The sequence below is a fragment of the Daldinia caldariorum genome (genome assembly GCF_022478825.1).
Source record: "Daldinia caldariorum strain CBS 122874 unplaced genomic scaffold F4812scaffold_1, whole genome shotgun sequence".
NCBI classification, from domain to species: Eukaryota; Fungi; Ascomycota; class Sordariomycetes; order Xylariales; family Hypoxylaceae; genus Daldinia; species Daldinia caldariorum.
Genome location: NW_025953037.1, coordinates 2,170,802 through 2,190,395, shown reverse-complemented (window position 1 = coordinate 2,190,395; position 19,594 = coordinate 2,170,802). Strand labels below are relative to the sequence as shown.

Below are 19,594 nucleotides of genomic sequence, written 5' to 3'. Positions count from 1 at the left end.
CCATTCGGAGGTACCATGTATAATACCTACGACCTTAGGTAGGTAGGTTAGGTACTGTCTACCTAAGTACCTTATGTACATTGGGTAGCACACAAAATGCAGTACAAATATATGTACCTAGATACCTACCTAAGGACGCTAATAACGCATTACGCATCCCCCGGGTACCAATTAGTAACTCCTTAAATACAACACCTGGGCAGTTAGACAGTTACTAAGTGGAAGAAGGAAGAAGAAGGGAAAAAAAGAAAAGAAGAATGAGCGGACGAGGACTGCACCTGCAAGTGCAATTGCAATTGCAAGTGCTATTCTGCTGTTCTGCTACTGCAAGGCTCCCACCCGTCAAACCGTCAACCGTACCACGTTGCTCCAGCTCTGCCAACCTTGCAACTCTTGCGGCGTACCCCAAGTAAGAAAAACCCAAGCAAAAACCAAAAACCAAAAAAAACCCAAGAAAAAGCAGGGGACAGGGTGACCCGCAGCCTACTATGGTACCCAGGCTAGTATTTGCCATTTAGAGGTCCGTCTCTCTCTAACTGCCCACTGCCCGTCGCCCGATGCCCAAACTTCTGGAAACCGCCCCAGCGACGAAAAAGAGAACCAATTCTCTTTTCGACCTTTTTATGGAGAAGAAGCATCGGCCCTTGCACCTGTTATACACCAGTCATTCAACAATTAATTATACTGTACAATTACTACATAGTACACACACTATTGCTGTAGCCGTCTAGGTAGCAATAGCAATAATCCAAGTACTGAGCGATGTCCACTTCCGCCACTGAACAACAACACCAACTCCAACTCCAATACCAACACCAACATCAGCATCGTCATCACCATCACCGTCATTCGTCCTCATCATCCCCGAGATCCCACCACCACCAACACCACCAGCAGAACCAGACCCAGCCACCAACACCCGTGCGCGCCCACTCCGCTCGCTCACGTCCGACAAGCTCTACCGCTGCTTCGACCTCCCAGCACAATCCAGGTAGTCAACCTCTATCTCGTTCCGCTTCGGCTTCCCATCATCACCGCCATCCTAGTCGTCAGAACTCATCTTCTGGCCGTCCTCTTCAAGACATCCTACCACAGAAAGACTATGAAACTTCTGACGTAGCTACTTCTCATCATCATTCCAAGCGAAATTCCAGTAACGACCGCCCTCCCCCTATCCCTGTCTCTGTCTCGCGGGGTCACGATCCTAAAGGAGTTCATCGTCGAAGCAGCACACGGTCAACCTACGCTCAGAGCGACATGGCAGGCCCAACTGCTGTCGCAAACAATGCCGGCCCTTCTGCTATTCCTCCCGTCATGCAAGCAGCAGCAGATGCCAGGGCTATCGGTGCCAAGCAAAGGACTTCAAGAACTTCTATCCCTACCCAATCTGGAAAATGGATTCTAGGAAAGACTATCGGCGCTGGTAGTATGGGTAAGGTCAAGCTAGCCCGCAAAGAAGACGGAACAGAACAGGTTAGTATCCTCACGTCTTTAGTTTTCTTACTCTCCATGGAACCTTATTTTATTTGCTAACAGTAATCGGACAGGTTGCCTGCAAAATCATTCCTCGGGGCTCTACTGAAGATAACCACCATAGCCGAGCTGATAAGGAGAGGGCCGATCAATCCAAAGAAATACGAACCGCACGTGAAGCAGCCATTGTGACTCTCTTGCAGCACCCGCACATTTGTGGTATGAGAGATGTCGTTCGAACCAACTACCATTGGTACATGCTCTTTGAATATGTGAACGGCGGACAGATGCTAGATTATATTATCTCTCACGGCAAGCTCAAAGAGAAACAAGCTCGAAAGTTCAGCAGGCAGATTGCCAGTGCTCTCGATTACTGCCATCGAAATAGCATAGTACACCGCGACTTAAAGATCGAAAATATTCTTATTAGTAAGACTGGAGACATCAAAATCATTGATTTTGGTCTCAGCAACCTTTTTGCCCCCCGTGGTCATCTCAAGACCTTCTGCGGTAGTCTATATTTCGCCGCCCCCGAGCTTCTTCAAGCACGGGCGTACACCGGACCTGAGGTTGACGTCTGGAGCTTCGGTATTGTTTTATATGTGTTGGTGTGTGGCAAGGTCCCTTTTGATGATCAGAGCATGCCAGCTCTCCACGCGAAGATCAAGAAGGGGCTTGTGGACTATCCTAGCTGGCTATCTAATGGCAAGTGATTTAGTTTTGGCTGGTTTGTCTTACCTTCTAACATAGATTTAGAATGTCGGCATCTTCTCTCTCGCATGCTTGTCACCGACCCGAGACAACGAGCCACCATGTATGAAGTCATGAACCACCCTTGGATGATCAAAGGTTATGGTGGCCCACCCGAGAACTACTTACCCGCTCGGGAACCCTTAACCCTCCCTCTTGAACCAGAAGTCATCAACGCCATGACCGGCTTCAACTTTGGCCCTCCAGAACTGATTAAGGCTCAGCTCACTAAAGTTATTGAATCCGAAGATTATAAACGTGCTGTGGCCCTTCTACAGAAGGAGAAAGAGCTGCCTCCCGCGCCTAAAGATGTAGAGAAGAAGCGTGGATTTGGATTCGACTTTTACAAGCGACATAACACTGGAAGCAGCCGCGACAATTTGACAACTCCAAGCTCGGACGCGCTTCAGATCGGCGCTGATCCCCTCAATGCCTTTAGCCCTCTTATATCTATATACTACCTAGTAAGGGAGAAACAAGAACGAGACAAAATAGAAGCTGCACCAAAGTCACATACGCCGAAGAATGTGGCAGACTCGCCGATGCCAGAAATCGTGCCACCACCTGAGGCTCATACAAATACGGCAACATATGAAATGGCCGGAGAGAAGGCTACTGGGGGAAGATCAAGACCCCGAGCCAGAACTCACGGGGAAGATGACGCCCCGGAGGATCTTAAGAAGGCACCGCAAGGCACACTTGCTCCCCCGGAGATTCCTACTGACCCACCCCCGAAGAAAGAGAGTGCAGCTGCTGGCATCCTTAGACGGTTCAGCACTAGGCGTCGCAAAGAACCAGAGAGGCTTGACAAAGATCGCTCGCATCCACCTGTGGTCCACGTTCATTCGCCAGCTGAAGCGCCGGAATCGCCACGGAAGAGCTTCAGCATACGCAGGTCTAGACGTGACCGAGAGGAGCATAAGCCGACGAGGTTACGATCAGGAAGCAGTCAGCCACAACATAGAGACTTACTCAGTCCACCTCTTTCCGCTGGTGCTAACTTGTCCGGAAGCAACAAAGGTCTGGGAAGATCGACAAGCGTGAGTTCGGCAGACTTTAGAAGGCGACCATTCGGATCTGGGAACAAGATCAACAAGGAACCGCCACCAACCAGCGGTTCTGATCAGTCGGCAACGACCGATAAGCTTCCGCCTGAACCGAAGAGCGCCTTAAACTCTCGGTCTACGTCTATGAGGGCAAAGCCGTTAGGCCACGCTCGTCGCGAGAGTATACAGGCAAGGAGATTGCGTAGGGAAGGTGCTCGTGCCGCTGATGTGCCAGAAGAGACGGACCAAGAGCTTGGCGAAGCAAGTGGAAATTCAGCGGAACGTTTGGACGACTCGGAGCTAGCTAAGCCAGTCTTCCTGAAGGGCCTATTCAGTGTCTCTACAACATCAACCAAATCAGTGCCTGCTATCCGTGCAGATGTTAAGAGAGTGCTAAAACAGCTTGGAGTCGAGTACACGGAGATCCGGGGTGGCTTTTCTTGTCGCTACACACCCAGCATCGACTTCAAGAAGGGATCGGACGGTCCGGGTAGCCCAACCCCGACGCCTAATCACCGTCGTAGGTTCAGCTTCGGCATCAGGACGGATAAGGAGCGCGAGGAGGTTCGAGAGTCGGACCGTGTTCCGCATACGCCACGGACTCCTGGAAAGGGACCAGCTGATCGAAGCGACTCCACTTCGGAACTTTCCGATCCCGAAAGCATTCACCGAGACGCAACTACATCGTCGAGGAGAGTACCAGGTGAAACGACCACCCACGTTCAGAGTGATTTGGGCGGAAACATGATTTTGGAATTCGAAATTTTCATCGTCAAGGTTCCTCTGCTTTCGTTGCACGGGATCCAGTTCAAGCGTATGGAAGGAAATACGTGGCAGTTCAAGAACTTGGCAGACCAGATTCTAAAGGAGTTGCGGCTATGATTTGCAGCCTCACTACGGGAATGTTGCTAAGTCGGTAATTCTTTGGATTTGGTAGTGGTGCTTGCTGGTGAAGGTGGCAAGAAAGGCCCAGGGCGTATGAATTACCCCTATTATAATGCGAGTGTCTTCTATACGTGGTGTTTCCCGTTAGAAGATAGACCGCTCACCAAGGTTGGAAATATGCGTTGATTCTTAAGTTCTTTTTCTCAAAGGGATGGATTGTGATGCCATCCATACGGGTTCTTCGAGGGTGAGCACCTGCATCCAAAACCTGTTGTAAGGATATGATGGAATTGGCAGGGTTTGGCGAACGGACTTGACGACGATTGATGTTTTTCCTAACAGCAAATACAAGTAGTAATGTAGACAGCACATCTTGGGGCGACGGGTAGATAAATGGATAGCAGCAACAGCCTTTAGACTGATGCGCGGTGTTTTCATCATGTTATTATTGTTTTTATAATTATTATTGTTACTATCCGCGCACTGAGCAGTAATGTACTAATACTTTTTTTTTGTTTCTCCAACGCTCATACTTCATCAACCATCGTTAAGCAGTATTTTTATTTTCTGCTAAAGTAGGCGTATTTATATTTGTTTACTCTTTTACTGGTGTTAGAAGAACTAATAGTAATCATATCTCCCGCTTACGTTTATTAATAACTGAGCAAATCTGATTCCATTCCGTTGTATAGGTTGTATATAACCTACCTGTACCTACCTAGAGGTGGGGAGTGCCGGGACGATGCTATAGGTGGACGAAGGAAATAGGGGGGAGGGGAGGAACCTTGACGGTTACGTAGTACGTACAGGTGCATCGATCGAATATACATTTAAGAGGACCTTCCTTGGTTACACACACCGAGATATGTACACCGGGTACATTACTCGGTATCTGTAGTCCGTGCACAAACCCCGCTGCGGCGCAATACCTAAACCGTAAGCTAGGGCTGAGAACTTAGGTACATAAATGGTCTGTGCTCCCTTACCTAACTAATGGGACCCCCATTCCGTTCGGTAAATTACGACGCGGTGCTTTCGTTGCTGGGAACAGCAAAAGCCCTGCAACCACTTCGACCTTCTTCAACATTTATCGATATCTAGTCCCTCACCTGCGATTTGCGACCAGCACCCTTTCCGCATACCACAATATCTTTCTCTAATTGTCTCTAATAATTGTCCGGTACCTTCTTACGCTTATCCTAACCTACTTGTTTACTTTCTTTGTAACAAACATTCCGTCTAGGTATTTATCAAAGAGAAGTTTAGCAACGGTTGCCCAAGCATAACTCTCGCGGCCCGGCTGAGGTCAGTATATATTTCATTTGTTCCAGTCTGCCAGCCGCCTTGATAGCTTCATGGCCGTAGCAAAGGCTTATTCAATCCACTCACATCTGTACTTCCATTCCTCCCTATTCTTAATCAGGACACATATGTCACTACAATCATATCCTTACTCACCTAGTGTATACAGACAGTATACAGACAGGCGCATATCATCCAGACTGGTACAACTGAGCTGTTAGGTTCCAGCAAACTACAATTCTACCCTGCGACTCAACAACACCCAAACGTACGAGCTGGCAAGCTACCTTTCTACCCTCGTCACACAGTTTAGGGCGAACTGGGGTATTCTTTGGCACACAAACCAAACCGAGCGCGACCAATAAGTACCAGCTGATTAACCCGCAAGACTCTCAAGACTTGCAAAGATTTATACGACCAACCGAAACTTCTACTACTTCGCCCGGAATCTGAGGAGGAAGAGTGTAGGCATAAAGAGCCCAACGCTATAGGAAGATAAAGAAGACAAGGGAAGAAAATATCACCCCAAGAATCAGCCACGCGATTAGGTACTTAAAGTGATTCGAGCGATCGCGATCATCAACCGCCACGATGTTGCCAAACCCCAACCTTTACAGCCACCACCAGTACAACCCACACGCTGACCAGCCATGGATGCACCAACCCCAAAGCCACCAGCATCAGGCCCAACAACAGGCTGCCGCTGCCGCCGCAGCAGCTCAGCAGCAGCACTACAACCGATTAGCAGGTGCTCACAATAATGTGTCCAACAACATTGGCGCGTCAGTCGGTGGTCATGTTCAGGATAATGGCCTGGAGAATGTATCCGAGGACAATCGCCGCACGTTGACCTTCGTCGCCGACCTACTTAATGAGAACACGCGAGAAGCTGCTCTCCTTGAGCTGAGTAAGAAGAGAGAGCAGGTGCCCGAGCTTGCCCTTATCTTGTGGCATTCATTTGGTTCGTAGCCTTCGTAGCCTTCTACGCCCGCATTGCACCGGTTCAGAGCTAATTTGAATTTCCAGGCGTGATGACCTCTCTCATGCAGGAGATCATTTCAGTTTACAACCTACTCAACCCGTCGCAATTGACCGCAGCTGCCTCTAACCGAGTCTGCAACGCCCTTGCGCTCCTACAATGCGTGGCATCGCATAATGATACGAGGACGTTGTTTTTAAATGGTACGTTATATCTACACAAAAAAAGTGAGAATTATAACATGCTAATAAGATGGAAATATAGCCCATATTCCTCTTTTCCTATATCCGTTCTTGAACACCACGTCTAAGTCTCGTCCGTTCGAGTATCTCCGTCTGACCTCACTCGGTGTGATCGGTGCATTAGTTAAGAATGACTCTAGCGAGGTGATTAACTTTCTCCTCACAACCGAGATCATCCCTCTCTGTCTACGGATTATGGAAACAGGATCCGAGTTGAGTAAAACAGTGGCTATTTTCATCGTCCAGAAGATCTTGCTGGATGATAATGGTCTGAATTACATCTGCGCTACCTACGAGCGCTTTTATGCCGTTGGAACAGTGTTGAGCAATATGGTTGCCCAGCTTGTCGAGCAGCAGACGGCTCGCCTTCTCAAGCACGTTGTACGTTGCTTTCTTCGCCTAAGCGATAACGCCCGCGCCCGCGAAGCTCTCCGTCAATGTCTTCCAGAACCGCTCCGCGACGCCACTTTCAGCTCGGTTCTTCGTGACGATGCAGCAACTAAGCGGTGCTTAGCCCAGTTATTGATCAACCTCTCCGACAATGTCGTGGAGACCAATAGCAACCATGCGTTATAAAGCCCCATTTGGGGCTTACCGCATAAGGACCATTGTCCAATGAGATACCCTTACGACTGCTTTAGTCTTCGGAAGCTTGGGTCATTCATAATTATGAGAGCATGAGAATTACGTCAAAATAATATCCTTTCTGATGGCATGGCATCTGTCTCAGACGCAAGAATTCCGCGATTAACCAAACCTCCTATAACCAGTGTTGTCCTGGTATGATCTCGACGGCGTATTGATTTCCTCTCTCGACTCTACAGTCAGATACATCCAGCTGATGTCTGAAAAAAAATTGATTTTCACGAGTCTTGCCTAGTTTACGGTACGAAAGGCTTATTTCCATCTGTGAAGCGAAACCTTTCATTCCGCATAGTTATCGGCAAATAATTTTAAGCCTGGCAACCATTTGCAGACTGTCGAATCTTACATCATATGACTCCCAGACAGCACTATCTGTGCCTGGGCACTTGAGTCATTCTGTTTCCAGCAACTGATGTCCTCTCGCGATGGTTTCGTTTCTTACCTTTACTTTAAGTAATGTACTAAGGTTATTAAGGGCGTCAAGGGTATACGGTTCCATGTCGATCTAGGGCAAGACTTGTGGCCATACAATACGGGTATGGATAACGGCCGAATTATCCATTCGGGGCCCTTTGTGGGACAGCGGCACGGATCATTTTGGCGGCTTGGTTTCTGTTTGCATCTTTTGAACGGGGCTGAGCAAGCAAACCACTCCTTGGTTCAGCGTGATCCGAGTCGTCTTTCGGACCCTAGCCCGGTCGTATGTATATGCATTGCGAATAGGCGCGGCGGTGTTACGGCGAATATGGCAACGAAAAAAAAGGGACCGGCGGCTTTTGATCAATAGATTATGTAGAGCTCACGATCTAGTGGCTAATGAATTTAGTTAAATGACCTCCGTTCGTAGGTAGGCATGTTTCCCTGCTCGTGACATTATCCTCTTGGATTAAAGGAATCTGTGTATCATACGATCTGCGTCTAACAACTCAACTTTCGCGACAGTTTGGCTGGGTACCGTAGACGACTGTATTTTAATGATATCTTGTAGGGATATACCAAAGCCACATATTTCTCTCATCCTATGAATACAGGCTATCCATCGTTAACGGAGACGTGGTGGCATTCGTAGCGCCAATGCTGATAGGTATAACTGACTATCTGATACCTTGCTGACAAGCATTACTTAGTGGGATCTCTTTGAGGTAGGTACCTTAGATAGGTTAGGTTAGGTAGGCAGGTAGTTCGTTAGTCTCTTAAGGGGAACGAAGAAAGAGAACATATCATATCACATCACATACATAAGTCTATTGGAGCTCAAAATTCGGATCCACTGAACTGTCTTTACCCCTTTTTATCAATCTCGCTTGGTAAAGTCGTCTGAACAAGCCACAGATTATGAGATGAGGATAATATAGTACGCCTAGAGCATGTTTTTTCTTCTTCGCTTCTAGGGATTGCATGGGATTTTTGCTACGGAGAAATGTTATCTCCTAGGTTTGTTTAATACTAGAAAGCTGACAGATACCCAGGTATTAGGTAAGTGCCAAATGGAAAAAGTCTTTTTGACAATAGGTGAGTCAGTGATTTGCTCCGCCTACCTACCATATGTGTAGGAAGCCCCTTGTTAGTTAGATACGCCAAAATACACTTGGAAAAGGGGGCGTGGAGTGGTAGTTTCTTGGCTTGTTAGAAGGGCAAAGAATACATAAAAATCCATGAGACAAATTCTTTATTGAATCGCAGTCATATCTATCAAGATCAATAAGTCTGTAAGGAGACTCACTTACTTGAGACTTCTTGCGGAAGAACGAAGTTATTTTCCTACCTCATGCTCTGCGACGTGACAAAGTCACATCGAAGCAGATAGTAGGGTAAGGACTACTGTCACCACTCAGATCGATGCATAAGCAATTTCTAGCGAATGTCCTTTATTCCTGCTTAGGTAGGCTATCATTTTCTGCCTCACCATTGGAAGATTTAGCCCTGCCTAGTATCGAAGGGCTTTCTAGAATGCCTTACAGGAGAGGGGGCCGTTGGAGCACCGCCCCCTCCCCAAAGGTAGATACGCCGATGGCTAACCAATCAGGTCATGTTATTCGCTGCAGGCTGCCGCCAACGAGAATGCCATTAAATCTTTTCGTGAGGCTCGCGGCGCTTGAATGCGTTCTAGGTGCAATATATCCTGCCGTTCCGATTGGAAAGGCGAAGGAGATGTTTATATATATATATACCTAAACTTTGCTTTCCAGAGATACCTTAGCTAGGATTCATTGCAGAATAACCAAGTTGTTTACCTGTTTGCATCTCTCTCATCAGGTGTAATCTATCCTACTACTGGCATATACATTGAAAGACCTCAAAGAATGTATTTAACCACTCTAGAGGAAGCCCTCTCATACCTTTCTGGGCTAGGCATTACTGTAAGTCTGAAATCGAACTGTACCGGTTTGTTTAGTCTTGCGCCCTAACGGTGTGTAGCAAATTCCCGTGGAAGAGTTGGCCCCTTTTCCGACATTACCGCCGCAATGTTTAAAGTGCAAACGAGTTACGACCGGACTGACCACCAGCTGGGCGAACACCAACGGCAACGCGGATCGCCCATACTTTAAATGCCTCCGCTGCAAGGTCTTTTATATATTCGCTGATACTCGTGGCAACAATCCTGACAACCCTGAATGCGAACGCCCTTGCAATTGCGGAGCTTCCACCAAGTTGATCGCAAATAGAGACGGGAAAGAAAGATATTTTCATCTACTGTATGTTTGTAGAAGAGGCACATGCACTTGCAGAAAGACATTGTGCGATGATACGAATCAGAAAATCAATGTCGCCTCGGAACTTATAGATGAGCTGGCACGTCGGAATATAATCTGAAGGCTATATACATCCCCAAGAATAAGCCACTGGGAGGAATGAAAATATTGAAGGCATAGGTTTGGATATGCTAAGCGGATGGCTCTCTCATGCGATGGAACAATGCAGATTGTCAAGATGTAAGGGGGTTCATAGACTCATAGGTACCCGTGTCGTTTCCTTTGGCAGTTGTTCGAAAGTCAGTATTTTATTTTAGTCAAAGACACGCTCTTTAAAGATATAACGATCTCTCCGGCAAAGCAAAAACAGGGCAGATGGTAGAATTGACTCAGATTGCTTAGGTGCCTGTTTCAATACAAATTCTTATTGCCTACCTCCCACTGGAACATCCTCAACATACTCCTTTTACTTACTTTATCAAGCTGTACAACAGTTCGAATGGACTATAGGTAACTAGATCTTACATACCTACTGTAGAAGGAATGATTATTCATGGAAAGGAATCATACTTTAGAATGTTCGGGTTGAATGTTAAGTGTAAAAAGGCCTCAAAGGAGGCATGTAGATAACTAACCAATCAAGTTACGTTATTACCTGGTTGCAAACGACTGCCTATCCGGAGGCAGCCTAGGAAGGTCTTCATGTTAGTCTATTTATTCATACTTCTAGTCGTTTGTAACCATCCAGTCAAGAGGAATCTACCTTTATATTCCACTTGCTTACAATACCCATAAATCATCATCCACAAAACGTCCAGCAGGATGCATATAAGTACGGTGGCAGACGTTATCGAGCTGATTTGCTGTGTGGCCCTGAATGTAAGTGAACCCTATACCCAACCCAGTTAACCTTGAATAACAGTACCTATTATATGATGGTCCTCGTTAGGCTTTTTACAATATATCCTAGGTAATGGTTATATAATCTAACAGGTAACCTACCTTACATAGGAAAGCACCAGAGCGTTCTTTAACAGCCCAGAGCCGAGATGGGATCAACTGCAACATTTCCGAGGCCTACTACCTCTAGCCTCCTACCCGAGCTCGCCGATGCGGTGCTACCACTGCGGCCTGACCGCCTCCCCGGCCGTCACGTCCTCCTCCAACGAGAACGGGAACGCGGGACGCCCCTATTACAAGTGTCCGCGGACGGGCAAGTTCCTGGTATTCGCCGACGCCCGGGGCAACGACCCGAGGAACCCGCCGTGCGAATGCGGGCTGTCGAGCAAGCGGATGGTGGCGGGGCGCAAGAAGTCCCGCGGAAAGCTGTTCTACGTTTGCAGGAACGGCACGTGCGATTACAACAGATGCTGCACGGACGCGCGGGGGGGAAAGGTCACGATCGACTGGGAGATTCTGGACCATCTGGTACATATCCAGATAATATGATACCTACCTCCCGTCCGGCGAACTGACACCGGCGCCGGGAGCTGAGAAACAGCTGGAGTCGGATGAGGTCAATAGACAGAGGGACAGCTGCGGGATATGTTCAGCAAACGATCCTTCTCTCAGGGGCTGTGTGGCGCTTCCCTTATGAACAACGACTTACGAATCCACGAACTTGGAAAATCCTCACAAATATTCTTTTGCCTTGGGCCATTGGCGAGGCGGTAGCTCACTGTTTTGTTGATGGGATGTCTTACTAGGTGCAACGGCTGTTCTTTAGTAGGAAGCACAGTGAGAGAAGGGAATGGAATGGAAGATAAACTGGCATCAGCTATTAGATATTGGGTTCTGAATATAGCCGCTCTCTGGATGGCTATTCTTGTGTTTGATGATAAGTATTGCGATATGCTGCGCTGATTGTTCGCTTCTCTACCTACCTAAACCAGGTGTCTACATCATAAGGTACTGTATGTACCTGAGGTATTCTTAAGGGTCAAGTTGAGAAGTGAGGGTATTCTGGTCGCTCAAGGGTACGACTACGATTAACTACTCCTTGAACTAGAGAAAGAAATCGGGAAGACATTATTGCCTCGTGACTTCAAGGAAGTAAAGGGGGAAAAACCCCCCCGCGGTTATGTAGTCAATGCTCCCGTAATCTAATATTCCCACATCTTAACAAAGATACTATGTAGAACGAGCTTTGAATTTGAAGCATCTTTGCAGATAAGTAGATAAATTGTCTACTTCTATCCACACCTCTTCATCGTCTATGATATTACCCTGGGTACTTCTTAGAGCACTTACATAAATTACGCAAGAACTTAAGCACCTAAGCTAAGGCAAGTATCGTCTATCTCACACTGCAAGAGCATATCTCGTATACCAACCAGCACCGAAGCCATCGTCCTCGTCAAAACCTTCCTCACATCGTCCTTGGCAGCATCGTGAGTATACAGTGTGCACCCAAAACACCGTTTTCAACCCTTAGGTACCTACCTTACCTTTCCTCCCACCGGGGCCATGAAGCGCCTCCTCCAACTGCACATGCATACATACATACATACATACATACCTCATACATATATGCGTGCCTCCCCAGGAGACATGGAGGTTATAACCTCTCAATCCGCGAGACGAGGAAACGTGCCCGCATCCCCAATACCACCTACTATGTACTTACTACTCCTACTCCTACACAGGTATGTATGTCGTCGGCCTAAGCTTCTGGGCATTGCGTCACGGGTGGCGCGGCTCCACGACCACGAAACTCCCCCTCTTTGTGTGTTAGAAGACCCTGGCCCTGGGGCCGAACGCAGGGACCCTTTGCGGATCAGGATCCGGTCCGACTAAGTACATTGCATTGCGTGTATGCATGTAGGATGCAGCTGCAGCAGTAGGTAGGTAGGTAGTAAGGATGGCAGGTTAGGAAGTTATCAGATTTGGAGATAACATAGGTAGGTATCCGTGTGAATTAAGTTGCGTTAGGTTTGGTAGGGTGCCTGGTGCAGGTACTGTAGGAGGTAGGTAGATGTGCAGTAGGCTGTCTGTCAATAGAGCTAATATCTGTTCTGCTTGGCTTTGACTTTTCCATTACAGTCCTGTTCGTAAGTACTGTTTGTCAAATTTGATTTGATTTTTTGATATTCCTTCATATGCTATCGTGACTACCTAATGTACCTAAGACTGTCGACGCGCACCATAATTACAATAGTAAATTCCTCTAGTTTCGCTTTAGTAATACATATTTTTCGCTCCAATGAGAATTGTTAACTTGTTCCGCACGCTTTTCGTAACTTGGCTAAGTAATGTAATGAATCCTCCGACCTGGTCGTGCTCTGTTGCCACCGCTGTCCGAAATTCTTTTTTGGCAGAGGTTCGGTATTTCGACTGGTCGTAGATTTCTTTTCGGCAGCATCTCCCCTCCATTTTGCTTGACTCGAAGTCATAGACGTCGGGCCCAGTTCTGCTTAAGCTAGGAGGCGGTCGCTTTCAACTTGCCCGCACCCCTGGTGTTCCTATACTCAAACTAACCAGATGCTGCGCAGGTAATTCTAATAATACTGGCGCATGCGGTAAGGACTGTTGTAAAATTACTTTCCATGTATGGAAACAGCTCGTGTGAGTTTGGCAAGGGAGCCCTTCATACAACTTCCAATGCCCTAGTTTCCCTGTCATGCCTACCACCCTATTATCTAGTTCCTACTCACTTAGTAGCTCGCTCTACTCCATTACGACTCAGTAGCGCAGCTTGGGAAGTAATGATAATACTCCCATGGTCTGCGCTGGCATTTTTTCGTTTCCCCGCATCTCCTCGCGGCCGATGATGGCTTTAAGCGAAAGCGCCAACGATGGACATGCCAATAGCTGTTCAAAAGTTAGCCGGGAATAACTGAAGCGAATTATACGTGAACTTACCTCCTAGAATGACAAACATGAAAGCGATCTTCTTTTGCTTCATCGTCAAAACCTGGCTGGACTCCTCCGAAAGGAAGTCCTCAGCGAGCAGGTCGACCAGAGCTGCGTAGATCAGAAGACCGGAAGAACTATTAAATATTAGCCTTCATCTTAGGAATTTTGGTGCGGAAGTAGTTGTTAGGTACATACATAGAGTTGAATACACCAACAATGATGAGACCAAAGGCGCTGTTGGGGTCGTAAGTGTTACGCGCAGCCAAACCGATAGCCTGTCCGATCGGTGCAGTTGTTCCGAAAGCGAACACCAACAGCCAGGGGCGGATGCTACCCTTGGGGTACGGAACAGCGGCAATACGGGAACCCAAACCAAGACCTTCGAACATCTGGTGGAAAAGGATAGCGATCAAAAGGATAACGAAGCCGTCGATGGTGATGGAGACGGTCATTCCGACGAAAACAGAGTGGAAAAGGATACCACCTTCAAGTAAGGTAATGTTCATGGACATTCTCCTGTAGACCAGAGGGTCAACCGGCTGACCCTCTTCGTCCATCATACTCTTTTCGCTGACTACTACCTCCTGCTTAGGCTCTGACTGTATCTGCGCATTACCGCCAGATGCCTTGATCATGTTGACGAGTTCGAGACGCTGGCGGACGTATTGCTCGTAGAAAACGACAAACCACGGGGGCATTTCGGATCGGGGAAGATCAAACTCGCTTTCGGAGTACGGGTTTTGCCTCATTTCATTCGCCTCCGCAGCCATCCTCTTCTCGTATTCAATGTCCTGGGCGTCGAAGCCCACCATAGTCGCATCAGATGGCATCGAGCGGTGGTGAACTTGAGCCTGATGAACGACAACTGGTGCGGGTGCGTGGTGCTCAAAGCCAGCGGCACCACCATGAGAATGCCCACCCATTTTATTGTTCATCCACATCTCAATGATGAATAGGATAAAGAGAGAAGCCATCATGATGACGCCAGGAAGCGGGGGGTACTGCTCAGTGAAGAGATCGGGAAGGCATGGATCTGAAAGACTGAACCAGGCTGTAGGGAGAAGCTGAGATATGTTAGACCAAAAATAACGAACCATACTTCAGCACCACATACATGAACAAAAGCAGTCGCTATTAGGACACCCGTTCCGAAGTGCTTGCAGGCGAAGAACACCTTCTCCGGTACCTTCAACCAGCTGATCTTCTTAGCAGCTACGGGAAAACCAGCCCCTACGAGTGAGTTGTTAATATCGTATTATCCAGTTATGTATTACTAGGTTAATTTTTCTTTCTCATACCTAAACATGACGCAGCCAGGACAAGGACTGGAAGACTATTAGCTGGGCTCAAATCGGAATTTCTTAAGGGCACTTACATAGTCCAATTGTGTGTAGAGCAACATCGTACTCGCCGACTTCCTTACCACCGCCGCAAACGGGCTTCGCGCTTCCCATATTGTTAGACATGATGACCAAACACCCGAGTTCGTTTCAACCAAAGAATAATACACAGAAAAGCAAAAGGGTGAAGTCAGAAATCCGGCGACTGGAACCCTGCCCAAAAAGAAAGCACAAAAGAAGGAATAATACGAAGCCGTCCGGCGACTCCTGGATATAATAAAACAGACGAGAGGCTTCAATCCTCACGCCAAGAGAAGAGAACGTAAAAGGAAGGAGAAAAAGAAGAGAATGTGAAAGAGAACGTAGACCCCTAACACTCAACTAGGACACAGCACAGAAGAATATGAATATCAATCAAAAAGTCTTGGAAGATTTGGCTGGGCATTCGCTTTAATATGACAAGACCTCGCCCGACGATCTCGGCTAGTAATCAGATGAAGACCCATGGAACTTCATGTCGAAATTGCGTGTATCTGCACAATCATGAGTTCGAGCAGATCTCGACTATTCTTGTCGTCTTTTTGTTCGTAGAGGCCTATGAATGCAGTCGACTCCTCGGATCCCTTCTTCGCCAGCCTCCAACCCTGTCTTATTCGAGCCCATAATATGTGTTGGATAAGAGATCGGCTTGGCTGGTGCTGCTGGGGTTGTTTCATAGCAATTCTTTGCATCGTGCAGAACCCCGATAATAGTACGATTACTACCGCAATGAGCATTTAGAAGTTGAAGATCATGCCTGTGCTTGTGAAAGCTTGGCATGAGCCTCACCCTAGAGACTCCACCTACACCGGCAATGTCCCATCTCATTACTTGATAAATTACTACTATATTGCTGCTATACTGCTGCTACGTTTTGTGTAATAACTACTGCATCGTTTCATTGCTGTTAGCTTCGTATGGGTGCGCAAAAACACTAAGTCAACGCCACGTCTTAGGCGAAGACAACGCCGAAAATAGTATATGAGGTAAATAGTGTATGTAAGCAGCGAAGGTTGTAGGTTGAAACAATGCCCACTGCTTAACCTAAGGGATTCACTTAGATAGGTATGTTTATAGTAAGCCAATACTGATAGTAAGCTTTAATGTTAACGCTATTTACGAGTACCGGCGCTACCGATCAACTCCACAGTATGCGGAAGAGGTGTCGACGGCTGCGACTGTTATAAATCCAGCAAGTCGGGGATTTCGTATGATAGTCGACGTTACCTTGTAAGGAATGAAGTCGTAGACGTACGGGGAAAATAATTAGGGCTCTTGGCAGTATCAACAATTGTGGGTTTCGATAATGCGGCTTGCGCAGTTATTATGTGAAGTTGGAAGGTTGAACACTACGCAAAACAGCACGTCGGCTTGGCAGAGAAGAAGTCCGGGGTAGGCTGGGTAGAGTGGCTAGCTTCCGGCTGCAAGCGAGTAGCTTTTGCTATTTTAGCTGTGACAGATAGGACATGATAGCCACGGCAAAGTAGAAACCCGTTTTGAATCGAAACAAAATTGAGCCAATGGTATATCCCGAATTTGATAATGATCGGCTCTCTGCCGATGCGAACAATCCCTCGCCAAGAGCGTTGTTGTTTGAGGCGGAGAAAAAATTGCGGTCTAAGCGGGAGCGGTTAACAACCCCCGGAGCCGGCATATCGAAACCCTGTTCAGCTTTTTTCTTTGCCTTTCTCCAACGGGGGATTCTCTGAGCAGAGGCCAGCCTGCCAGCAAAGCTTTCTTGGCAGACGGAATAACCTGGAACAGTGTTACATTCTATCAAGGTATGATGAAGTGCAATGTAACATATGACAACGGTTGGCTCCCTCATCTTTGCATTTCGACCCAGGTTTAGATATAATAGGTACCTTATGTATGAGTCGTCGTCTTGCAGCGATCACTTTCTCACACTGTCATTTGGAAACACCTTCTGTATTGCACCCCAAAGATTTCCAAAGCATGAATCCCGAGATGACGAATCGGGAACCAGGAAATACCACTCAGCCATCAGGTCAGTTGCTTTCTTACTGTTATTCTTGTCTGATCTGGTTATGAGGCTCCATGGAAACATCCATATCCGAACGCACAATCGTTTTGAATCTATTTATCCCAGATTAGGAATGCAGTGAAAGACTGACTTTGAGGGTGGAAGACAACACTGCTCCAGCAAGCGCCGGTCCCGCAGTTTCCACGCCTGCAGATGCTGCGCCTAAGGAGGCAAGTCACTCTCGGAAGGACGACGGCTTGCCTTCGGAATCAATCGAGGAGTCGCAAGCCATACAGGCGGGCGGGGTGGTAGCATCTTCTGCAACTGCAATCAATCCTTCCGACCCGTTGAATATCGGTCGCCATCGACGTGAAAATGTCAGCCAGCGCCAGATGAAAATCGACCACCCTAATGGAAATAAGAAGCAGCTCAAGAAGTTCTACACTCGGCAAAATGAGCTTATCGATCAATTCCTGGGTGCCGACGATGAGGAACGGTTGCAGGTGGAAGAAGACGCCCGAGTGGCTCCGAAGATCAAGTTTGCAGTCAATGCATCCTTTACGGTGAACTTCTGCCTTTTTGTAATACAGCTCTACGCTGCGGTCTCGACTGGGTCGCTATCGGTAAATGACCCTGGGTGCGAAACGTCCCCTCTTGTAAACATAGTTGACCATCTTAATAGCTTTTCGCCACTGCTGCTGATGCTTTTGTTCGTAATCCTCTAAAACTATTGATGAAGTGCTGCCGGTTAACCATAGAGACAGATGGATCTCGTCTCGTCCTTTGTAATGCTGATAACTTCGCGGATGGCGGCGAGAGCTAGCATCTATAAGTATCCGGTAGTGAGTATTGATCGACGTTATTGCCATCAAGGTTCTAAGCTCATAGCCACTTAGGGCCGCACGAGGATTGAGACTATTGGGATTATTCTCTTCTGTGCGCTGATGACTACCGTTGCGATTCAACTTCTCGTGAGTTTACTACCCCATGGCGTTTCAGCCGGTCGGAATAGATGGCTCTAATTCTTGGCCTACAGGTCGAGTCTGCACGCACTCTCGGCGGAGGACCATCCGAATCCGATGAGCTTCAAATCATTCCCATTATCATCGTGGGTATTGCCAGTAAGGGAATGCGTCCAGATGGTTACATTGTACTTTGTAATTAACAGGGATCGTAGTCTTTGCAAAGGGCAGTCTGATGCTCTACTGCCTCGCATATCGTAGATACCCGTCGGTCCATGTCTTTTTCGTACGTAATCCCTTACAGGTAGTTACTAAGATTTTGTTACTGATACTGATTGGCTGTTATAGATCGACCATCGCAATGATATTGTTGTTAACATATTCGGTCTTGTCATGTCGGTGGTTGGCGACCGATTTATCTGGTATCTAGATCCTATTGGTGCTATATGCATTGCACTCCTCATTCTGTTCTCCTGGATTGCCAATGCATTCGAGCAAGTATGGCTTCTCGTGGGCAAGTCAGCCCCCAAAGAATTCTTATCGAAGGTCATCTACTTGAGCATGACCCACGATCCCCTGGTTCAAAAGGTGGATACGGTAAGTCAAAGCCACCATATTACACTTATTAAGAGATGATACTTATACGAGTTTCAGTGTCGAGCATACCATGCCGGGCAGAAATACTATGTCGAAGTTGATATTGTCATGGACCAAGATGTCCCGCTGAAGATCTCACACGACGTAAGTCAGTCTCTGCAGAGGAAACTTGAAGGTACGTTTTGAGATCGAAACGAGCCCATTTGATATACTGAATCCTTTAGGCTTGAGTGATGTCGAGCGAGCATTCGTTCACGTTGATTACGACGATGACCACGACGTCTACCAGGAACACAAACCTCTTTACGAGGAGAAGAAGCAGCAGCAGGGCCGAACCTTGAAGGACGTGCTACTTTTCCGGAAGAAACAAGGAGAAGAGGAACTCAGGAGACAGGAGGCTCAACGATGAGGTTAGGTATCCACGTTGACTTCTCGAACCTCGAATCTAGGAAAAGAGAGGAAGGGAAAGGGGGAAAGGGGAAAAGGAGGTGATGGAAGAAAAAGATAGAAGAGAGCCGCGGTTTACACCACTAAGCAAAGGCGTGGTGAGGCTATTCCAACAGTGCGAACAACCCGTATACGATTATAATAAGTACGACGATTTTGTTTCTGTACGAGAGAACGACGACCGATTTATGATATATATATACGCCAGTTAGATAGTAAAAGTAATAAAAGAGTTTGAATTGCGCAAAACCTTGAGAGTTGAGAAGCTAAAAATGGGTCTGCGTAACTATAGTTGATGCGTGAACCAATTATACGCTATCAACGTCGTACAAGTGTTAGCGGGAAGCTAAAAAGA

The 19,594-nt window shown here is 47.2% G+C and overlaps 6 protein-coding genes across 6 annotated transcripts; 5 read left to right on the top strand and 1 right to left on the bottom strand.

Moving 5' to 3' along the window:
• Positions 1–1,257: 1,257 nt before the first annotated feature.
• F4812DRAFT_449115 (Pkinase-domain-containing protein) lies at positions 1,258–4,151 on the top strand (the record flags this gene model as incomplete). Its single annotated transcript, XM_047935939.1, has 3 exons — positions 1,258–1,473; positions 1,548–2,178; positions 2,230–4,151. The coding sequence occupies 3 exons, from the start codon at positions 1,258–1,260 to the stop codon at positions 4,149–4,151; spliced, it is 2,769 nt and encodes a 922-aa protein (XP_047795067.1).
• A 1,711-nt stretch (positions 4,152–5,862) lies between these two features.
• Positions 5,863–7,557, top strand: F4812DRAFT_23940 (cell differentiation protein rcd1). The gene is made up of 3 exons (XM_047930617.1): positions 5,863–6,417; positions 6,483–6,638; positions 6,700–7,557. The coding sequence occupies exons 1-3, from the start codon at positions 6,048–6,050 to the stop codon at positions 7,251–7,253; spliced, it is 1,080 nt and encodes a 359-aa protein (XP_047795066.1). The 5' UTR covers positions 5,863–6,047; the 3' UTR covers positions 7,254–7,557.
• A 1,866-nt stretch (positions 7,558–9,423) lies between these two features.
• Positions 9,424–10,724, top strand: F4812DRAFT_410127 (uncharacterized protein; the record flags this gene model as incomplete). Its single annotated transcript, XM_047932499.1, has 2 exons — positions 9,424–9,682; positions 9,741–10,724. Coding segments are annotated over exons 1-2 (448 nt in total), but the record flags the coding sequence as incomplete, so codon positions are not given.
• A 48-nt stretch (positions 10,725–10,772) lies between these two features.
• On the top strand, positions 10,773–11,584 carry F4812DRAFT_23924 (uncharacterized protein). The gene is made up of 2 exons (XM_047930614.1): positions 10,773–10,894; positions 11,027–11,584. The coding sequence occupies exons 1-2, from the start codon at positions 10,838–10,840 to the stop codon at positions 11,462–11,464; spliced, it is 495 nt and encodes a 164-aa protein (XP_047795064.1). The 5' UTR covers positions 10,773–10,837; the 3' UTR covers positions 11,465–11,584.
• A 2,206-nt stretch (positions 11,585–13,790) lies between these two features.
• F4812DRAFT_454562 (Zinc/iron permease) lies at positions 13,791–15,336 on the bottom strand (the record flags this gene model as incomplete). Its single annotated transcript, XM_047936669.1, has 6 exons — positions 13,791–13,825; positions 13,877–14,004; positions 14,066–14,934; positions 14,985–15,100; positions 15,169–15,195; positions 15,246–15,336. The coding sequence occupies 6 exons, from the start codon at positions 15,334–15,336 to the stop codon at positions 13,791–13,793; spliced, it is 1,266 nt and encodes a 421-aa protein (XP_047795063.1).
• Positions 15,337–17,833: 2,497 nt separating this feature from the next.
• Positions 17,834–19,538, top strand: F4812DRAFT_410100 (cation efflux protein). Its single transcript, XM_047932498.1, has 8 exons — positions 17,834–17,942; positions 17,998–18,075; positions 18,130–18,204; positions 18,270–18,354; positions 18,411–18,481; positions 18,544–18,792; positions 18,850–18,967; positions 19,017–19,538. The coding sequence occupies exons 2-8, from the start codon at positions 17,998–18,000 to the stop codon at positions 19,199–19,201; spliced, it is 861 nt and encodes a 286-aa protein (XP_047795062.1). The 5' UTR covers positions 17,834–17,942; the 3' UTR covers positions 19,202–19,538.
• Positions 19,539–19,594: the final 56 nt, after the last annotated feature.